The following is a 21032-nucleotide window of genomic DNA, read 5'->3' on the forward strand; positions in this document are numbered from 1 at the left end:
TCCAGGTAGGCTGTCCCCCGCAACAGTACTCAAACACGAATACTTATGGTACAGAGGTACTCTCTAGTACCTGACTCCTCCCCTTCCCCCTCCTGACTGTGGCCCACTTGTCTGTCTCCCGTGGCCCCGGTGTGACCACTGCCTGTAACTCCTCTCTCACCTCCTCACTCTCCCTGACCAGGCGAAGGTCATCGAGCTGCATTTCCAGTTCCCTAACTTGGCCCCTTAGGAGCTGCAGCTCGACGCACCTGGTGCAGATATGGGCATCTGGGATGCTGGGAGTCTCCAGGACCTTCCACATCTGACACCGAGCACAGAAAATTGGCCTCACACACATACTACTTCATTTCCGCAATTAACACAGGTAAACCAGCTCGCCTCATCCTGTTACCGACTAAGCCCATTGAACCAAGGCCCTAGCACCCTGCCTCCCTCTCACTCCACTGCCTGCTCCGAATGCTGCCCGCTGGATATGGCGGTCTTCTTTTTAAACCTTTCGTGCTGTACTGGCTGATGTCACGCGCCTGCGCAGTCTCACCTCTGTTGCCCCAAGTAGTAAAACTGCCTTTGCTCTGGAAATCAGCCATTCACTTGCAGCCCTCTTGCTCCAAATCAAAAAAAAAAGTAGAGGAAAATGTAGGTAAGGTACTACTGAGTTTGGTATAACAAGAGGTATTGAGGACAGTAGCCTCCACTAATAACTCACCCATATAGCCAGTGAGGACACCAGTTGGAGGTTGACTAATAGAGTATCCAGTGCTGACTAAAGTAACTCCATTAACAGCCCCAGCTGTGGCAACTAACCTGGAGACAGCAGTCAAACAGAATGAAAGAGTGCAATGATTCACAGCTTTGGACATAAATAATGGATTTTGGTCTATCCCACTGGAAAGAGAGTGGAGTGTCAATAAAAGCTTTCATTTACCTTTCAGGGACAGAAATATACATGGACTGCCCTACCACAAGAGTTCCATAATTCCCTGTCTGTATTTCACCAATGCTTAAGTGAAGGATTAAAACGGTTTTCAAAACCCCGAGTGCTTGGTCCAATATGTAGATGATCTACTCCTGCAGACTGAAACCAAGTAGGAACATTATCAGCTATTGTCAGAACTGTTGCAATTATTATTTGCATTGGGACTAAAGGTAAACCCTAAAAAAGTAGAGGTGATGAAACAAGAAGTTAGTTATTTGGGAATGATCTTGACACTGGGAAAATGAGAAATTGATAAGCAAAGAGTGGAATCGGTTATGAAACTGCCTATTCCCCAAGATGTGAAAGGGCTGCGATCCTTTCTGGGGCTGGTAAGATACTGTAGAGATCACATTGATGGGATTTTCCACTAAAGCAACTCCTTTAATGGAACTACTGAAAAAGAATGTGGCATAGGAATGGAAATCAGAACATACTCAGGCTATCACAGCTGTGAAGCAAGCGTTGGGCACTGCGCCTGCTCTAAAAACCCCAGATCTGAATGAGCCATTCTCATTGGGGGTGGCGACAACTGATACCACCCTCCCAGCAGTGCTGTTACAGGAGATGCATGGGAAGTTAAGACCAGTAGTGTATGAATCACACATCCTCTCACCAGTAGAACAGGGGTATACTGTATGTGTTAGCGGTTTTCTGGGCGGTACGACATTTCGCCTACATAGTGGGACTTAATCCACTTACAATACTGACAGAACATACCCCCCTACAATTACAGTTAGATGGAAGGATTAAAGATGGTTCAGTAAGCCAAAACAGAATCGCTAGATGGACATTGCTGCTGCAAGGAAGAAATATTAGTGTGAAGCGAGTAAACACTACCTCTGTCAGCCGATAACCTGGTGTACCAAGGAAGAGAACATGAGTGTCAAGTTATGATAGCAAATGATCCCAAGGGTCCTTTTGTATCAAAACAAAAAGGGGCGGGTGGAAGCAGATCAATACAGTAATGACTGAGAACAAAGAGACAAAGGAAAAAGAAAAACTCTACTTTAAAATTTTGTGATCGGATCCTCATCAGTACAGGATGGTGAGAAGAGAACTGGGTGCGGTATATATGTAGAGGATGAACATGGCCTGGAAAGGTATAGCATAGCTTTAAAATTATTCAGAGGCTGCAGAATTGGCAGCTGTAGTATGTGGTTAGCTACCCAGAACATTTTCCACCAGGTTCAGTCATACACTCTGATTTGTAACAGCCTTACAGAACATTTGCCTCTGTGGGAAGCCAGGGGGTTTATTTCAGCTGATGGGAAGCCTCTCCTATCTGCTGCTTTATTATAACATATTTGAATAGGCAAAGGGAAAAGAATATGGAGTCATAAAGGTGAAAGCTCACTCTAAATTATCTCCAGAGGAAAACAGAAAGGCTGACGAATTGGCGAAGCAAGGTGCTTTATTTGGGCAGGACTGGCAGCCACAGATTGGGGAGACTGGGAGGCAGAAAGAACAACAGGTTAAGGTTATGGATTTAACAGAGGAGCAGAAGAAAGATAAAGAATTTAAAAATTGATAGAAGGTGCAGGATCTGAAATATACAAAGAGCACAAGGGAGTGTTTGTCAAAGATGGAGTTGAAGGAAAGCTTGTGGTTCCAGAGGGATGAAGAAACCATCCAGGCAAGGCTGCAGGCCCGGATGATGTCACCCCAGGGTGCTCAAAGCCTGTGCTCCCCAGCTATGTGGAGTACTTCACCATATCTTCAACCTGAGCCTGAGTCTCCAGAGGGTTCCTGTACCGAAGATGCCGCACCCCAGTGGCTCCAATGACTACAGACTGGTGGCATTGACCTCCCACATCATGAAGACCCTGGAGAGACCTGTTCTAGAGCAGCTCCGAACTATGGTTAGGCCACACTTAGACCCCCTCCAGTTTGCCTATCAGCCCCGACTAGGAGTCGGGGATGCCATCGTCTACCTGCTGAACCGTGTCAACGCTCACCTGGACAAGCCAGCGAACATTATGAGGGTCATGCTTTTTTTTTACTTCTCCAGTAGTACTTCTCCAACACCATCTGCCCTGCTCTGCTGGGTGAGAAGCTGACAGTGATGCAGGCGGATGCTTCCCTGGTGTCATGGATTATTGATTACCTGACTGACAGACCACAGTACGTACACTTGCAACACTGTGTGTCAGGCAGAGTGGTCAGCAGCACTGGGGCTCCACAGGGGACTGTCCTGTCTCCCTTTCTCTTCACCATCTACACCTCGGACTTCAACTACAACACAGAGTCTTGCCATCTTCAGAAGTTTTCTGATGACTGTGCCATAGTTGGATGCATCAGCAAGGGAGATGAGGCAGAGTACAGGGCTACGGTGGGAAACCTCATCACATGGTGCGAGCAGAATCATCTGCAGCTTAATGTGAAAAAGACTAAGGAGCTGGTGGTGGACCTGAGGAGGGCTAAGGCACCGGTGACCCCTGTTTCCATCCAAGGGGTCAGTGTGGACATGGTGGAGGATTACAAATACCTGGGGATACGAAGACAATAAACGGGACTGGTCAAGGAACACTAAGGCTGTCTACAAGAAGGGTCAGAGCCGTCTCTATTTCCTGAGGTGCTTTAACATCTGTCGGACGATGCTGAGGATGTTCTACAAGTCTGTGGTGGCCAGTGCTATCATGTTTGCTGTTGTGTGCTGGGGCAGCAGGCTGAGCGCAACAGACAACAACAGAATCAACAAACTCATTCGTAAGGCCAGTGATGTTGTGAGGGTGGAACTGGACTCTCTGACGGTGGTGTCTGAAAAGAAAATGCTGTCCAAGTTGCATGCCATCTTGGACAATGACTCCCATCCACTCCATAATGTACTGGTTAGACACAGGAGTACATTCAGCCAGACTCATTCCACCGAGATGCAACACTGAGCGTCATAGGAAGTCATTCCTACCTGTGGTCATCAAACTTTACAACTCCTCCCTCGGAGTGTGTCAGACACCCTGAGTCAATAGACTGGTCCTGGACTAATTTCCACTTGGCATAATTAACTTATTATTATTTAATTATTTATGGTTTATTTTGCTATTATTTCTTCACTATTCTTGGTTGGTGTGGCTGTAATGAAACCCAATTTCCCTTGGGATCAATAAAGTATGTCTGTCTGTCTATGATCCAGTGGTACCATGATCTATGGGGAATGCACCCTGGAGAAGATCAAGGAAGTGGGCTAGTAGCCTAAGATGAAGGATGATATGGAGCATTATGTCAGAAATTGCTTGATTTGTGCACAATATAATCCTGATCAAAATGTAAAGAAAGAAGCCCTTCGACACACCAGACCAGTGGAAGGGTCTTGGACTAATTTGCAGATAGACGATGTTGATCCCTTACTGCCCACCCCAGGAGGGTACAAATATATTCTGGTAGCAATAGATACCTTTAAGAAGTGGGTGGAAGCTTTCCTGGCGAAGACAAATACAGCAAAGGCCACTGCAATAATCTTATTGGAAAGGAGGTTCACTCGCTGGGGACTATCCCGGAATTTCGAATTGGATCAAGGCACACAGTTCATGGCCCAGATAACGCACTTTTAGGGATGAAGCAGAGATTTTGTATACGCTACCGACCACAGACTAGTGGGGTTGTGGAAAGGATGAATTGAACACTAAAAAAGATGACTGCAAAAATGGTGCAACAACATGGCAAGTAGCTTTGCCTTATGTCCTGATGATAATAAGGAATACAGTGGTATCTTCAACTGGTTACACTCCATATAAACTCATGACTGGAAAAGGCATGAGAGGATTGGAGGAGTTGTTAGGATTAGATTTGTCAGATCCCAAAATTGAAGGGATTGTATCATGAAAGCGGGTACAACAATTGGTAGAGACAGTGAAAGAGGCCAATTATGTGGCAGCCCAACAAATAGGAAAGAAAAAACAAAACAGTAAAGCCTACTTTGACTCAGAAGTCAGTCCCATAGAATTAAGCCCAGGACAAAGAGTGATGCTTAGAATATACAAACCCGCCTCATTTTGAAATCCAAGATTTGCAGGGGCCTATGAAATTATAGACAAAGTAAGTCCATCAGTGTTCAAAGTGCTGACTTCTCCAGATAAAAGTGGATGGTACCATGTCAACCAGCTGAAACTGGTGGGAAAGAAACAGGAATGTATCACCATCGGCAGATAACAATTAGAAACATAGAAAATAGGCACCGCCATTCAGTATGATCATGGCTGATCATCCAACTCAGAACCCTGTACCTGCTTTCTCTCCATACCCCTGATCCCTTTAGCCACAGGGGCCATATGTAACTTCCTCTTAAATATAGCCAATGAACCAGCCTCAACTGTTTCCTGTGGCAGAGAATTCCACAGATTCACCTCTCGCTGTGTGAAGAAGTTTTTCCTTATCTTGCTCCTAAAAGGCTTCCCCTTTATCCTTAAACTGTGACCCCTCATTCTGGACCTCCCCAACATCGGAAACAATCTTCCTGCATCTAGCCTGTCCAATCCCTTTAGAATTTTATACGTTTCAATAAGATTCCCCCTCAATCTTCTAAATTCCAGTGAGTATAAGCCTAGTCGATCCAGTCTTTCTTCATATGAAAGTCCTGCCATCCCAGGAATCAATCTGGTGAACCTTCTTTGTACTCCCTCTAAGTCAAGAATGTCTTTCCTCAGATTAGGGGACCAAAACTGCACACAATATTCTAGGTGCGGTCTCACCAAGGCCTTGTACAACTGCAGTAGAACCTCCCTGCTCCTGTACTCAAATCCTTGATGTACATGATGGCCCTAATTTGGGAGACTTGAGGATGGAACAACTGTCCCAAGAATATAGGAACAGACCCTATCAAGGGGGTGATTTTCAGTCCCCTCATCCTGAGAATCAGGGAAGTTTTGTCAAAAAATCAAAGAAAAAGGAAGATTAGCCAGCGCCTGTCTCTGATTGTGGACTTCAGGAAGGGTAAGACGGAACACATACCAATCCTCATAGAGGGATCAGAAGTGGAGAGAGTGAGCAGTTTCAAGTTCCTGGGTGTGAGGATCTCTGAGGATCTAACCTGGTCCCAAAATATCAATGTTGTTATAAAGAAGGCAAGACAGTGGTTGTTTGAAGAGATTTGGCAAGTCAACAAATACACTCAAAACTTCTATAGTTGTACTGTGGAGAGCATTCTGGCAGGCTGCATCACTGTCGGGTATGGAGGGGCTATTGCACAGGACCAAAAGAAGCTGCAGAAGGTTGTAAACCTAGTCAGTTCCATCTTGGGTACTAGCCTACAAAGTACCCAGAACATCTTTAGGGAGTGGCGTCTCAGAAAGGCAGCGTCCATTATTAAGGACTTTCAGCACCCAGGGCATGTCCTTTTCTCACTGCTACCATTAGATAGGAGGCACAAAAGCCTGAAGACAGACACTCAGTAATTCAGGAACAGCTTCTTTCCTCCCACCATCCGATTCCTAAATGGACATTCAATCTTTGGACACTATCTCACTATTTTAACAATATATAGTATGTCTGTTTTTGCATGTTTTTAAAATCTATTCAATATATGTAATTGATTTGTTTATTTATTATTATATTTATTTTATTTAATTTTTTCTCTCTGCTAGATTATGTATTGCATTGAACTGCTGCTGCTAAGTTAACAAATTTCCCGTCACATGCTGGTGATAATAAACCTGTTTCTGATTCCTATCCTGAAACAAAATTGGGTGAGGAAAAATGGATGCCTCGAGTCAAGACAATTGGGAGTCTTGATTGGGTGGTCTAGAAAAACAAAAACATAGTATGGAGTTAAAATAATTTAAGATTTAAACTGGAAATAAGAGCAGATAACCCTTGTGTTATAGGTTTATTTCAACATAAGAATAATGTATTTTGTTGTGATGGAATTTACCGTGACTGCAGCCATGGTCAGTCTTGTTCCATGGCCAGTACAGCAGACAAACAAGTCAACAGTGATATCATTGCTTAGAAAACATTCAATAAACAGAAACAAATCATCTCAACGGACACAGGTAATACGGTCTAACTAAGTAGAAATGAAGGACTCAAATTTGTATTATACACAGTAATGAAGGAGAACCTCAAGATCCAAAACACTGATTCAGAAGAATATCTGTGGGACTGTTGTTACTGAACTGCCACCAACTCCTCATTTGACGATGGGCTGAACACGTGATGTGGAGAAAGCAAGGGAGATCATCCACCAATGGACTAAACACACTAAAATAATTAAAACACATGCTGGTAAGGCAAATTAAATATCGACTGACCCAGGCTTATGGTGTAAGTTTTGGAATTGGGGGACAAATGTTCAAATACATCCATGGGTAGGAATAGAATCACATGCTGCTGTAGTACTAATTTTATGTACCCTGATAATTGCATTGCTCAATGTAGATCGACCGAGAAGGTGGAAGGCTGAAACGATGGAAAAATCGAGAATAATGTTGTCACAAAACAGCAGAGGCGATTGTCAGTATAAAGTGGGTAAATTTAGTTAGTAGATGTTCATAGTATTTATATAATATAAGTATTGCATATCTATTGGGGTTCCATGGCAGTCCTACGGGCAGTCAACCGAATGAGAGGAAGATAATGATCCTAAAGTATTTATCCTTGGATCAAGAGGAGGGATATGTTGTCCAGAAGAAACTGCAATCTAATCAAGGACAGGGGAAGCAGACAAGCTAGTTGTCTTTGTTTCACCCTTTTTGTGGACTCTCAACTGAGGCTACGTCCACACTAGACTGGATAAATCCGTAACCAAAGCCTTTTCTCTTCGTTTTGACCCTCTGTCCACACTGAAACAGCGTTTTCCACCCCTGAGAACAGAGCTTTTCTAAAACACCCTCCAGAGTGTGTAAATTTGAAAATGCTGATTGGGCAGAGAAATGTGGACAGGATAACTGGAGATGACTGAAAATGCTGTCATGACGTGCTGGAACAGATGGCAGCATTTCATTGTTTTCTTGAACACAACCCCCTACACAACCTAACAATTTCAGAACTGACGGCAATGAGACTGAAGCCAGAAGAATTAGAAATGTACTCACCAAATACTTTGATCCATAACTTACTGAATAAATAAGTATACTCACTTTGCCCTGTTTTCTGTCCTTGCTCGTATGAAGGTGGTTTACCTATTTATGCAAGTACTTCTCTGACAATAGACGTGTAACAGCCTAATGTAACATTGTATGGAAATACAAGATAACACTGATGCAGACATGTTTTATACATTTACAAGGTGCTTTATTAATGCAACAGAGTTAGTGAGTTTTTCAGTGCTCGTCGTCACCTGGGTCATACTGTCCGTGAACTCCGTCGGTTGCCTCCACATGCTCCAGTATTTGTTTTTTTTTAGTTTATGTCCTCCTGCGCGAGAGCCAACAGCTGTCTGTCATTTGGCAATTTCCTTTCAAGTTTTTCTAGTCTGTAACTGCACAAACGCACACTTTCACAGCAAAATTTGACACCAAGCATGTCGCTTGTTTTCTGTAGATGTGTCCTGCGCATGCCCAGTAGGAGGAGATTCACCCAAATGCCCGTTTTAATGTGGACAGAGGTATTTTCAAAAACGCTTGGTGTGGACGCCTATCATTTTTACACAAAACCGGCATTTTCAAAATTATCCGGTCTAGTGTGGACGTAGCCTGATTCTTGCTCTTGGATAATCTAATCAGAGCAACTGAATGTGGACACAGGAAGCTTCAGGTAATGATCTGCTAAACCTGAGACCATTCTCAAGCAAACAGCCATTTGTTATATAAAGGGCATGGACTCTGAACTGACTCTTGCTCTGAGACAATCTTATCAGAGCAACAAACCTGAGATCATTCTCGGAGGAGTAGCTACTTGTCTTGTAAAATGCCAGATCTGCAATTGGTAATCCTGTTTGACTCTGTCTGGGTTGCCTCATCTAACTGGTTTGGACCAGCCAGAGTGTAAAGGCATAAATATACAAGGCCGGAGTGGGCAGAACCAGGAAGCAATGTTGGTTGTAACCCTGCACGATGACCAGTAAGAAATGACCCTGGTAGGTCAGGTGACCTTGAGCCAGTGGGATACAGATCCAATGGTTCAATTGATAAGCAACAGTATAAGACTCAGGTGCTCCAAATACACAGGGGCGATAACTCTCCAGCAGCCAGAGACCAACCAACGCGGATAAGGAAGACACCATGGACACGTGGGGTTTGGGACCATGAGGAATGCCTGGCCAGTGTAGTCTTTCCCAGGTAATACCCCTTCTCTTCACTGACTGTTCATGCAGCGTCAGGGGTTCTGGTAGGGAGCACACACACAGGTAGATAGAGTGTGAACCCACTTGCTTTTTAGTTGAAGTAATAGAAGTTACTTGTCGGTAAATACAGATTCTCTGTGCCTCGCTGATCATTACTACAAGGGGCGAGTCTCGTAACAAAAGGCTTCATTACATATTCTGCAGATATTATGAGAACCTCAGACTCCATCGCACACTCAGGCAGTGAATTCCACATTCCAACCACCTCTAAATAACTTATGTGAAACCCATGCCTTCTAGTTAAGGCAGTTAGATAGAAGGAAGCATTTTCTTACCATCTAAAAGTGAGGGATTGCACCTGAACCTGAGGGGGGCCATTTTCTCATGGGCAGGTTTGTTAGAGCTGTTGGGAATGGTTTAAGCTAATTTGGCGAGGGGGAGGAAATGGGAGTGAAGGGACTCAGGATAGAACAGTTGTTAAAAAAGCAAAGGTAGCGAGCAGGCTCTTAGGAAGAGCAGGCAGTGTCATGGTCCCTTCTGGCAATCCCCTACCTGGCTATTTACCTCAGGAATTGGGCCTCAGTCCCCTCATTTAGTTTCCAATCATTCCCAGGTTCCACTAACTACACACACCTGCCTTCCATCAGCAAATGCAGGATAACAATCCTGTGATCATAACAAAGAGCTGCCAGTTTGTTGGTCCACTCTGGTGTGAGTAACCTTGTTTCATGGTTCTTAGGACTGCCAGTTCCAATTCCACGTTCACTACGTCAAGAACGCCTCCCGACTCTCCTCTCTGCGCCTGTGTTCTGCACTTGGGTTCACCTGCCACCTCGCTCGTGTAACAGGCAGATGATAGGACAGCAGGGTCCACATGCTAAAAGGAGTCATAACTAAAGAGCCCATACTAAAGTTTTAAGATCCAGAAAGGAGAACTAGGATCTAGGCTGATGCGTCCCTGTAGTGCCTTCGAGCAGTACTGTTGCAGCAGCATGATGACATATGGCCACCTGTAGCCTAGGCATCAAGGGTTTTAAAAAGTGCAGAAGCCAACTATGCACAGATTGAGAAAGAGCTTCTCACCAGCATGTATGCATGCAGAAGGTTCCATCTGTATATCTATGGACAAGCTTTTGAAGTGGAGACAGACCGTAAACCATTGGTCTCAATTAAGTCCAAACCACTGAATGACTGTCCCATGAGGATACAGCACATATTGATAAAACTGCAGAAATCTGATGTGCAGATAATCTACACACTGGGAAATATATGTTGGCCGCTGATGTGCTGTCTCAAGCAGCCAACAAGAAAGAAAAGGATGACCAAGAAGTTAAAGCAGATATACAGGCCATGATTGCCATGATTGTCGCCTCCCTTCCAGTATCTCCTGATAGAACAGAACAGATTAGGAAGGCAGCAGGGATGGATGAAACAATGAAAGAACTGAAAGATACAATATGGAAAAGATGGTCATCAGCTAAGAATGACTGTCCAATGTGTAGTCAGGATTAATGGGCATACAGAGCTGAACTGTAAGTAGTGAAAGATATGGTCTTTAAAGGGAACAGGTTTGTGATTCCAGTGTCATTATGTAAGGAAATGCTGCAGAAGATACACAAAGGGTATCTTGGTGAGGAAAATGTAAACGTAGTGCTTGTGAAGTGAGGTACTGGCCAAGAAAGAACCAAAACGTCAGCCAACCATTGCTTCATGTGGAATATGCCTTAGCTACCAACTAAAGAAGCATACATCACACCCTGTAACAGACAGGCTGTACTTCAAAGTTGGAGTGGATTTATTTGATTGTAATGGGAAAAGTCATATTGTTGTAACAGACTACTTTTTCAATTACACAGAGGTTGCAACATTGCAATCAACATCCAGCAAATAGTCATCACCTTTCTGGAAACTGTGTTTGTGAGGCATGGAGTTCCATGTGAAGTGGTATCAGACTATGGTCCACAATTTTCGAGCTGTGTATTTGAATTCTTTGCCAATGTTTGCATGTTTCAATATACAACTTCAATCCCACATAAGCCAAAATCTAATGGCCTAGCAGAGAGTTCAGACAAGGTGTTGAATGCCTCATCAACAAAGCACAGGATGGATGAGAGGATTTCCACAAGACTATTGATTTACAGGGTGCATCACTGCAGAATGGCCTTTCACCAGCCCAAATGTCGATGAGTCAATGCATTTGCACTCACCTTCCAGTGCATGAAAACCTGTTGATACCTAAAGGAACACACAAGGTCAAATTGACTAAAGTGAAAGGGAAAGGAGAACAGAAACAGTATCACGACAAGACTATGAAAAGCCGACCAGTCCTGAAGCCTGGTGATCAAGTGCAAATCCGAGATCATGATTCTGGCACAAAGTCCATGCAACAAAGTAGCTCCACATTCTTACCAGATCCAGATGCAGTGAGACAGAACTGTGTGGATCTACGACTACAAACTCCAACCCCTAGCTGTGACATGTCACCTGTTAGTACACCCAAGGGGTCAGCAAATGTAAAAATGAACATGTTGATCAGATCAGAGTTCTCAAAAAACGCACAAATATTAATGCAGCAAATGCGAGCAATACACCTGTGTAAACAAATAGCAGACCAAAAAGGGCAATTAAACCACCTCAGAGTCTAATTAAAAGTTGTTAAGTGGATAAGGGACTGTAGTTGCTCATTTCAATTGAAGTTGAAATTCAAACAAAAAGGGGCTGGCTACTGAATGAAGATGTTTTTGTTGGAAATTATTATTGTTCCTTGCAGGTTTATGAAGACATAATATTGTGTTTGTTTATCTTTCAAGGGGGAAGAAGTGCTACCCTAAGAAGAAACATAACAGGATTGCCACTTAGCTGTGCATAAATATGCTTGTCCATGTGACAATAAACTCAACTTCAAAGCAATATTACTTCAATTATTTCACAAAAATCAAGGACTAATCAGATGACATGCAAAAAAGACAGGTGCAAGAACAAAGGTGCAAACGAAGGAGTGGAAATCTATCAAGAATATTGCATTTCCCAGAGTCTTCAGAGAGCTGGAAACTCAACAAGGATAATGGGCAGGACTTCCAAGATTGGGTCAAGACGGCCTCTTTGGAATATGCTAAATAATATGCCAACTTTTTTTCAGCAATATAGAAAGAGGTCATTCATTTTGGTAGAAGGAATAAAGGCATAGACTATTTTCTAACTAGGGAGAAAATTCAACAATCTGAGGCACAAAGAGACTTGGGAGTCCTTGTGCAGGATTTCCTAAAGATTAACTTGCAGTTGAGACGATGGTAAGGTAGGCAAATGTAACGTTAGCATTCATTTCAAGAGCACTAGAATATAAGAGCAAAAATGTAATGCTGAAACTTTATAAAGCCTGAAATTGGAGTAGGGTGAGCAGTTTTGAGCTCCTTATCTAAGAAAAGATGTGCTCACACTAGGGGGGGGGGGGTCCATGATAGGAGATTCATGACAATGATTCTGGGAATTAGAGGGGTTAACATACGATGAGTGTTTAATGGCTCTGGGACTATACTCACTGGAATTTAGAAGAATGAGAGGGGATCTCATTGAAACTTATCAGATATTTAAAGGCTAGTGTTACATACTCGTGACACGTGACAGTGGTACCCTTGTCACGTGACTGGGATTGAAGCTATACTGGACTTGAGGTAATGGTCTTGTGATGGTGGAGTGACGTCATTTTCCTGCCAGTAGAGGTCATGTGACAGGTTTTTTTTACAGGGTATAAAGGGAGGACCCCTCCCTGTGAGGAGGGGCAGTTCGTGGCTGGATTTGCCATGTTGATTTCATGCCACTGTGTGATTTAATGTGATGACGCAGTTTAGTTGAAAGATGAAGTTTCATCTAATGCCTAAAGTTTAAAAAGTCATTGCCAGCAGTTTCTTTACAATACTGCTAGTTGAGAATCAGTGGAGAGTGAAGATCGGAGTTCGGGAGTTAAAGATCGAGGAGAATCGATTTCGATGGTGAAACAGGTTTGACCTTGTTTGATCCTTATTTGGAAGGAATTTGTTGACTGTTCTCATGTTAATCCCTGTGAAATAGCAGAAAGGATTGAGTACAGTGTTGTAAAGGTAAGGTCAGTGCCTTTAAGCCGTTTCGTTTCGTAAATTCTTCGTGGGAAAAAGTTCAATCTTGGGAACCGAAGCAACACGACGTGAAAGAGAATTTAAATCATCTTAAAAAGTCTCTCCCTTAAATGGACTGTGAGCATTTTGAACTTTTGGCAATACTACTTTAAAGAACTGTTTTTGCAACATCGCTTTAAGAACTGTTTAAGCCGCCGCACAGCAGCTGATTTCCGGTTACGTTAGTGGTTTGTTTACTTTTGGGGGGTTTGTTTTCAGTGTTTAATAAACATGTTATTTGTTATAAAAACCCCTGCCTAACTCATATATTTATTGTTGCCTGAATCCGTAACATAAATATGGGGGCTGCGTCCGGGATTGGATCATTTGAGTTTAAATGCTTGTTAGATTTTGATTTGGTGTTTTGGAAACGGGGAATACTTGATTCTTTTGTTTGACTGGCTTGTGAGTGGTATTCGGCAACAATGAATATTGATGAGTTTCTCGTTTCGCCAGGCGCAGAGTTGTAAGCGAAGGCAAAAAAAACTGAGGTATTGGAAATAGCTAGTAGATTGCAACTTAAAGGTATTTTGAAGACTACATCGAAGGCTGTAATACAGAGAAAAATCGCGTCACATTATGTGGATTCGGGTGATTTTGATTAATCGATTTTAGAGTCGTTTCCTATAAGTAATCTGGAGATGCAGTTGCAAATCGAACAAATTAAGTTGGAACGTTGTAGGTTAGAAGCTGATCAGTAAAAAAGGGAATTTGAATATGCAATGATGGAATTAAGGTTTGGGAATCAGTCTTCTGGTTCTAAAAAGCCTTTTGTTGCTAGTCAAGAAATTAAATTGGTCCCACCATTTAGTGAAACAGAAGTGGAAAGATATTTCCAACATTTTGAAACTATTGCTCGGATGTCAGAGTGGCCGAAAGATAAATGGTCAGTGTTGTTACAGAGTGTAATTAAAAGCAAAGTTTACACAGCTTTAACTGCTGCGCAAGCACTTGATTATGATATTGTGAAAATGCATATTTTAAAGTCATACGAATTAGTCCCAGAAGCATATAGAGAAAGATTCAGAAGTTTGAAGAAGTCTGTGGAAAAGACTTATGTGGAATTTGCCTATGATAAAGCTATGTGTTTTGAGAGATGGGTTTCTTCTAAAAATGTAAATGAGGACTATGATACATTGAAAGAGCTGATTTTAATGGAGGAATTTAAAAGAAGCATTCCTGTTGAAGTAAGGACCTACTTAAATGAGAGGGACACTGATAAATTGCAGGACTGTGCTAGATTAGCTGATGAGTATGTTTTAATTCATAAGAATAAATTTCCTCAGGGCAGAATTTTTAAGAGGAGAAATAATACGGAGTCTCAAGGTAAATCAGTAATTAAATCAGAAGTTAATGAGAAAGGTAAGGAGGAAGGAAAACCTGTGAAGGAAAGACAGTTTTGTCTTATTTGTAACTATTGTAGGAAGCCTGGCCATGTAATAGCTAAATGTTTCAGATTGAAAAAGAAAGAGAAGGAAGCAGTTCCAGATGCTTGTGTGCAACACACTGAAGCACCTATAAAATTACAGGGTTCGATAAACACAAATGAGGTTTTGTTAGAGTCTGACCAAGTTAGAAAGGGATATGATCATTTTATAACTGAAGGGTTTGTATCCTTGAAAGAAGGATCTACTCTGGCGCCAATAAGAATCCTTAGGGATACTGGTGCTTCTCAATCATTGATGTTAGACAGTGTGTTGAACTTTAATGAAGAGTCTGATACTGGTGAGGTAAATTATATAAGAGGTGTTGGGAGTGATTTTATGCCTGTACATTTACATAAAGTAAATTTAAAGTCAGGGTTAGTTAGAGGATTTGTTAAAGTAGGATTACAACCTAGCTTACCTGTGAAGGATATTTTTTTATTGTTAGGTAATGACTTGGCAGGTGGACAAGTTTTTCCTGAAGTGCATTTGACAATGGAGTCTAAGGAACCAGAGATGAATTCTAACACAGATTCTTCCTGTGTTGTGACGAGAGCTATGGCTAAAAAGATTGATACGCAGATTGAGGTTGTTACTCATGACTGTTCAACTCAGGATTCGAGTTTTGAGAATGTGTCAGAGACTTTCTTACCTTCGTTGTTTGAACAAGATTCTTGGAGTAAGTCTGACTATGAAGATTTATCTCTGTCTCAGAAGGAGATGATAGCAGTGCAGAATAGGGACCCTGAGATTATAAAATTAAGAGAACAAGCTTTACTAGATAGTGAAATCGAGAAGATGCCAGTAGGATATTACTTGGAAAAAGGAGTGTTGATGAGGAAGTGGAGATCGCCTACAATTCCTGCAAGTGAGGAATGGAATGTTGTTTACCAGGTAGTTGTCCCTAAAGTTTATCGAAATGAGATTTTGACTTTAGCTCATAGTGTGCCTTTAGGTGGACATCAAGGGGTAAGGAAAACTGTGGACAAGATTTTAAAACATTTTTACTGGCCTGGTCTAAGAAAAGATGTGGCGATGTTTTGTAAAATGTGCCATACTTATCAAATTGTGGGTAAACCAAATCAAGTTACACCAGTGGCTCCATTACAACCTATTTGGTGCACCAGCATTTGGTGAACCATTTTCTAAAGTTATTGTAGATTGTGTTGGTCCATTACCAAAGACAAAAACTGGTTATCAGTATTTGTTGACTATCATGTGTACTTCGTCTAGGTTTCCAGAGGCAGTACCACTTAGGAATATAAAAGCTAAAACTGTGACAAAGGCCCTTATAAAATTCTTTACTTATTTTGGATTACCTAAGGAGATACAAACTGATCAAGGCAGTAATTTTATGTCTGGATTGGTTCAACAGATAGTTTATAAATTGGGAGCTAAGCAAATCACTTCGTCTGCCTACCATCCAGAGTCACAAGGTGCCTTGGAGAGGTTTCATTCTACCCTCAAGAATATGATTAGGACATATTGTGTGGAAAATGAAAATGATTGGGATGAGGGTATAAACTTACTTTTATTTTCAGTAAGGGAATTGGTACAGGAATCTTTAGGTTTCAGTTCATTTGAACTTGTGTTTGGGAATAGAGTTAGAGGACCTTTAGCTTTATTAAAAGAACAGTGGACTAGTAAGGAAATACACTAATTTGTTGGACTATGTTTTGAAATTTAAGGACAGGTTACATAAAGCTTGTAGCTTAGCCAAGGAAAATTTAAAATTGGCTCAGGAGAAAATGAAAACTTGGTATGATAAAGAAGCTAGGATGAGGATGTTTATGCCAGGAGATAAGGTGTTGGTTCTTTTCCCAGTGCAAACGAATCCTTTACAAGCTAGATTTCATGGTCCTTGTGAAATTGTGTCTAAAATCAATGATGTGGACTATGTGATAAAAACTCCAGATCATAGAAGGTCAACACAACTTTGCCATATAAATATGTTAAAACCATATTATAATAAACAATCTGATACTGTGACTGTTGTGGTTAGTGAGAATGAGTTTAATTTAACTAGGAACATGATAGATGATTCATCTGAGTTTCATTCTAAATCCAACATTGTTTCTGTTTGGTTATCAAATTCAACTATTCTGGAAAATATTGATGAGAAATTAGTACATTTACAGCTAGAGGAGAAACAACAGATGAAGGAATTACTTTTTAAATATAAGGATTTGTTTCCAGATGTTCCGAGAAGGACTACTATAGCTTCAGATGTTGGAGATGCCAAACCTATTAAACAACACCCATATAGGATGAACATAAAAAATGTGAACTTGCTGAGAAAGAAATTAAACATATTTTAGAGAATAATATTATTAGGCATTCTAACTCGAATTGGAGTTCACCCTGTGTTATGGTGCCAAAACCAGATGGTAGTATTAGGTTTTGTATGGACTATAGGAAGGTGAATGCTGTAACGAAAACAAATGCATATCCAATTCCTAGAGTAGATGATTGTGTAGATCGGGGGTCGGCAACCTGCGGCTCCCGAGCCATTTGTGGCTCTTTCACCTCTGTGCTGCGGCTCCCTGTGGCTTTGGGAAATAATTGGTCAGTATTTAATTAAAATGTATTTTATGTTAGTTTGTTAGCTTTTGAAATGTAATTATGGTGATCTTGTACATTTCCTGCCACATCCGAAACGGCTCACAATTAGCCGGCATTCCGGCTAAGGGAGATAGCCTACGGGGGTTTGTGAGTACGCGTCTTTTGCAGCATCTGCGTCCATGGGGGCTGGGTTGAGGGAGGCTTAAAAGCAAGGCTGTTTAGTTCGAATAAAGCTATCTTTGACTGCAGTTTACTGACACCGCTACAACGTGTTTTTATCGCTGGCTGTCCAGACGGAAGGTGCTGAAACGCTTTGTCGCGTGTCTGGAAGAAATGAAAACTTTCCTGGGCAGCAAAGGGCTCACCTTTCCTGAGCTGGAACAGCCAGAGTGGCTGGAAAAGCTACACTTCATGGTAGACATGACAGCGCACCTGAACACGCTGAACACAGCTCTTCAGGGGAAAGGACGTACAGCCCTGCACATGTTGGAGGATGTTTTGGCATTCGAGCGCAAGTTGACAGTGCTTGCCAGAGATTTACAGAAAGGCACTTTGTCTCACTTCCCCAATTTGAGAGAGTTCAAACAAGGTCACGACATGATAATTTCGGAGTATTTACATTCTGCAATCATCGCAATGCAAACATCGTTTGGGAAACGCTTCTGTGAGTTCAGAGAGGAAAAAAACACATTATCCTTCCCGGTCACTCCCTTAAGCATCGATCCTTCCCTACTGAATACGACTGCATTGGCAGGTGTGAGTCAACCTGATCTTGAGATGGAACTGGCCGACATAGCCGACAAAGACATATGGGTGTCCAAGTTTAGACGCTTGACAGCAGACCTTGAAGATGTTGCCCGTCAGAAGGCCGTTCTTGCTCAGAAACACAAATGGAGTGATATTGAAAACCTCACAGATGACAGCTTGCGATCCTGTGTAAAGATGAAGGTGACATCATACAGCCCTGATGTGCAGACGCTGTGCGCTGAGGTCCAGGAGCAGAAATCCCATTAACCAAGTATGATAAATATTTTAATTGCCTATTATTTTACTTATATTCATATTTTTTCATAGTTCAGTGAAATAGTCCTTTCATTTTTCAGGATGACAGCTGGCTGACGTTATTTTTGGTTTGCTGCGGGCGGAAAATTTAAGTTCGGCGTTTTTCATAAATACAAGAAGGACTCAAATAGACATTGAATATTTTACTTAAAAGTAACTTTCAACCCAACGTCTTTTTTTCGGAGTTCAAAATGTTTTTGTTGCATGCAGAAATGTAATTTCGTTTTCTCTGCAGGAGTTCATCAATTTCATAAATGCAACACATTATAGTTTGTTTATACATAGCATAAAGGCAAAAAAAAACATTGTATGCAGTGTTATTTCATTTTAAATGTCAAACGGGTTTTGCGGCTCCCAGTGTTTTCTTTTCTGTGGGAAACGGGTCCAAGTGGCTCTTTCAGTGGTAAAGGTTGCTGACCCCTGGTGTAGATAAAGTTGGAAAAGCAAAGTTCCTTACAAAGATTTGATTTATTGAAAGGGTACTGGTGTGTTCCATTAATGGACAGAGGTAGAGAGATTTCTGCATTTGTAACTCCATCTGGGCTATATGAATATAATGTTCTTCCATTTGGGATGAAGAATGCCCCAGGTACTTTCCAGAGGATGATTAACTCTGTGATTCAGGGATTGAAAGGTACTGATGCTTATATTGATGATTTAGTGACAGGAAATGATACTTGGGAAGCACACATTATTGCGGTGGAGAAATTGTTTGAAAGGCTTTCAAAAGCTAACTTAAGTATTAATTTAGCTAAGAGTGAATTTGGACATGCCACTGTGACTTACCTTGGTTATGTTGTGGGTCAAGGTAAGGTAGCTCCTGTTCAGGCAAAAGTTCGGGCAATTTTAGAGATTCCCACTCCAATGGGGAAAAAACTCTCAAAAGATACTTGGGAATGGTAGGATATTATCGAAAATTTTGTAAGAATTTTGCTAATGTTGCCCTTCCATTAACTAACCTTTTGCAGAAGAATGTGAAGTTTGTGTGGACAGTGCCTTGTCAAGAAGCATTTGAAAAATTGAAAACAATGATATGTCAGCAACCTGTGCTTAAGGCACCTGACTTTGAAAAACCTTTTTCATTAGCTGTGGATGCTAGTGATGAGGCTGCAGGAGCAGTATTAATGCAAAGGAATGAGGGTGATGAGGTTGATCATCCAGTAGCTTACATTTCTAAGAAATTTAATAAGCATCAAAGAAACTATTCGACAATAGAGAAGGAATTGTTATCTCTTGTATTAGCTTTGGAATATTTTGAGGTATATGTTGGTACAACTCAAAACCCACTTATTGCTTACACTGATTATAATCCGTTAGTTTTTCTGAGTAAGATGAAAAACAAAAACAGAAGATTATTAAATTGGAGTTTGATGTTACAAGAGTACAATATTGTGATAACTCATATTAAAGGTAAAGATAATGTGGTTGCTGATTTTCTATCTCAATGTTGAATGTACAATGTAATTTTTTTATGGAGTGTTTTTTTTAATTGTAACACTCCTACTGTACTGTGAGTTGTAAGATGTTATATGATGGTATTGTATATTGTGTATGTCATAAAATTTATATATTTGTTTTTCTTGTAAATAATTTTTGGAATTTTTGTTCTTGTCAGACCAAAAATGTTTTTTTTGGAGGGAGGTGTTATGTACTCGTGACACGTGACAGTGGTACCCTTGTCACGTAACTGGGGTTGAAGTTATACTGGACTTGAGGTAATGATCTTGTGATGATGGAGTGACATCATTTTCCTGCCAGTAGAGGTCATGTGACAGGTTTTTTTTACACAGGGTATAAAAGGAGGACCCCTCCCTGTTAGGAGGGGCAGTTCGTGGCTGAATTTGCCATGTTGACTTCATGCCACTGCGTAATTTAATGTGATGACGCAGTTTAGTTGAAAGATGAAGTTTTATCTAATGCCTAAAGTTTAAAAGGTCATTGCCAGCAGTTTCTTTACAATACTGCTAAGTTGAGAATCAGTGGAGAGTGAAGATCGGAGTTCGGGAGTTAAAGATCGAGGAGAATCGATTTCGATGGTGAAACAGGTTCGACCTTGTTTGATCCTTATTCGGAAGGAATTCGTTGACTGTTCTCATGTTAATCCCTGCGAAATAGCAGAAAGGATTGAGTACAGTGTTGTAAAGGTAAGGTCAGTGCCTTTAAGCCGTTTCGTTTAGTAAATTCTTCGTGGGAAAAAGTTCGATCTTGGGAACCTAAGCAACACGACGTGAGAGAGAATTTAAATCGTCTTAAAAAGTCTCTCCCTTAAATGGACTGTGAGCATTTTGAACTTTTGGCAATACTACTTTAAAGAACTGTTTTTGCAACATCGCTTTAAGAACTGTTTAAGCTTCATTGCTTTAAGAACTGTTTAAGCTGCCGCACAGCAGCTGATTTCCGGTTACGTTAGTGATTTGTTTACTTTTGGGGGGTTTGTTTTCAGTGTTTAATAAACGTGTTATTTGTTATAAAAGCCCCTGCCTAACTCATATTTATTGTTGCCTGAATCCGTAACACTAGATAGAGTGCATGTGGAGAGAATGTTTCCTATAGCAGGGAAGTCTAGGAGCAGAGGACACAGCCTCAGAACTGAGGGACGTCAATTTATTACAGAGATAAGGAGGAATTTCTGTAGCCCAAGG

The 21032-nt window shown here is 41.4% G+C and overlaps 1 protein-coding gene across 7 annotated transcripts in view; it reads right to left on the bottom strand.

Moving 5' to 3' along the window:
* Window positions 1-21032, bottom strand: part of fbxl7 (F-box and leucine-rich repeat protein 7) — a 185045-nt gene that overhangs the window by 116415 nt on the left and 47598 nt on the right. Inside the window, exon 1 of one of the 7 annotated variants that reach the window (XM_059945692.1) lies at window positions 707-794. The exons of the other annotated variants lie outside the window; for them this stretch is intronic. Coding sequence (XP_059801675.1) covers window positions 707-710 — 4 coding nt within the window. The 5' untranslated portion in view covers window positions 711-794. Of the gene's footprint in view, window positions 1-706; window positions 795-21032 lie in introns of those variants that run through there. 7 annotated transcript variants of the gene reach the window in all.

Source organism: Hypanus sabinus, chromosome 20, assembly GCF_030144855.1.
Source record: "Hypanus sabinus isolate sHypSab1 chromosome 20, sHypSab1.hap1, whole genome shotgun sequence".
Classification (NCBI taxonomy): Eukaryota; Metazoa; Chordata; class Chondrichthyes; order Myliobatiformes; family Dasyatidae; genus Hypanus; species Hypanus sabinus.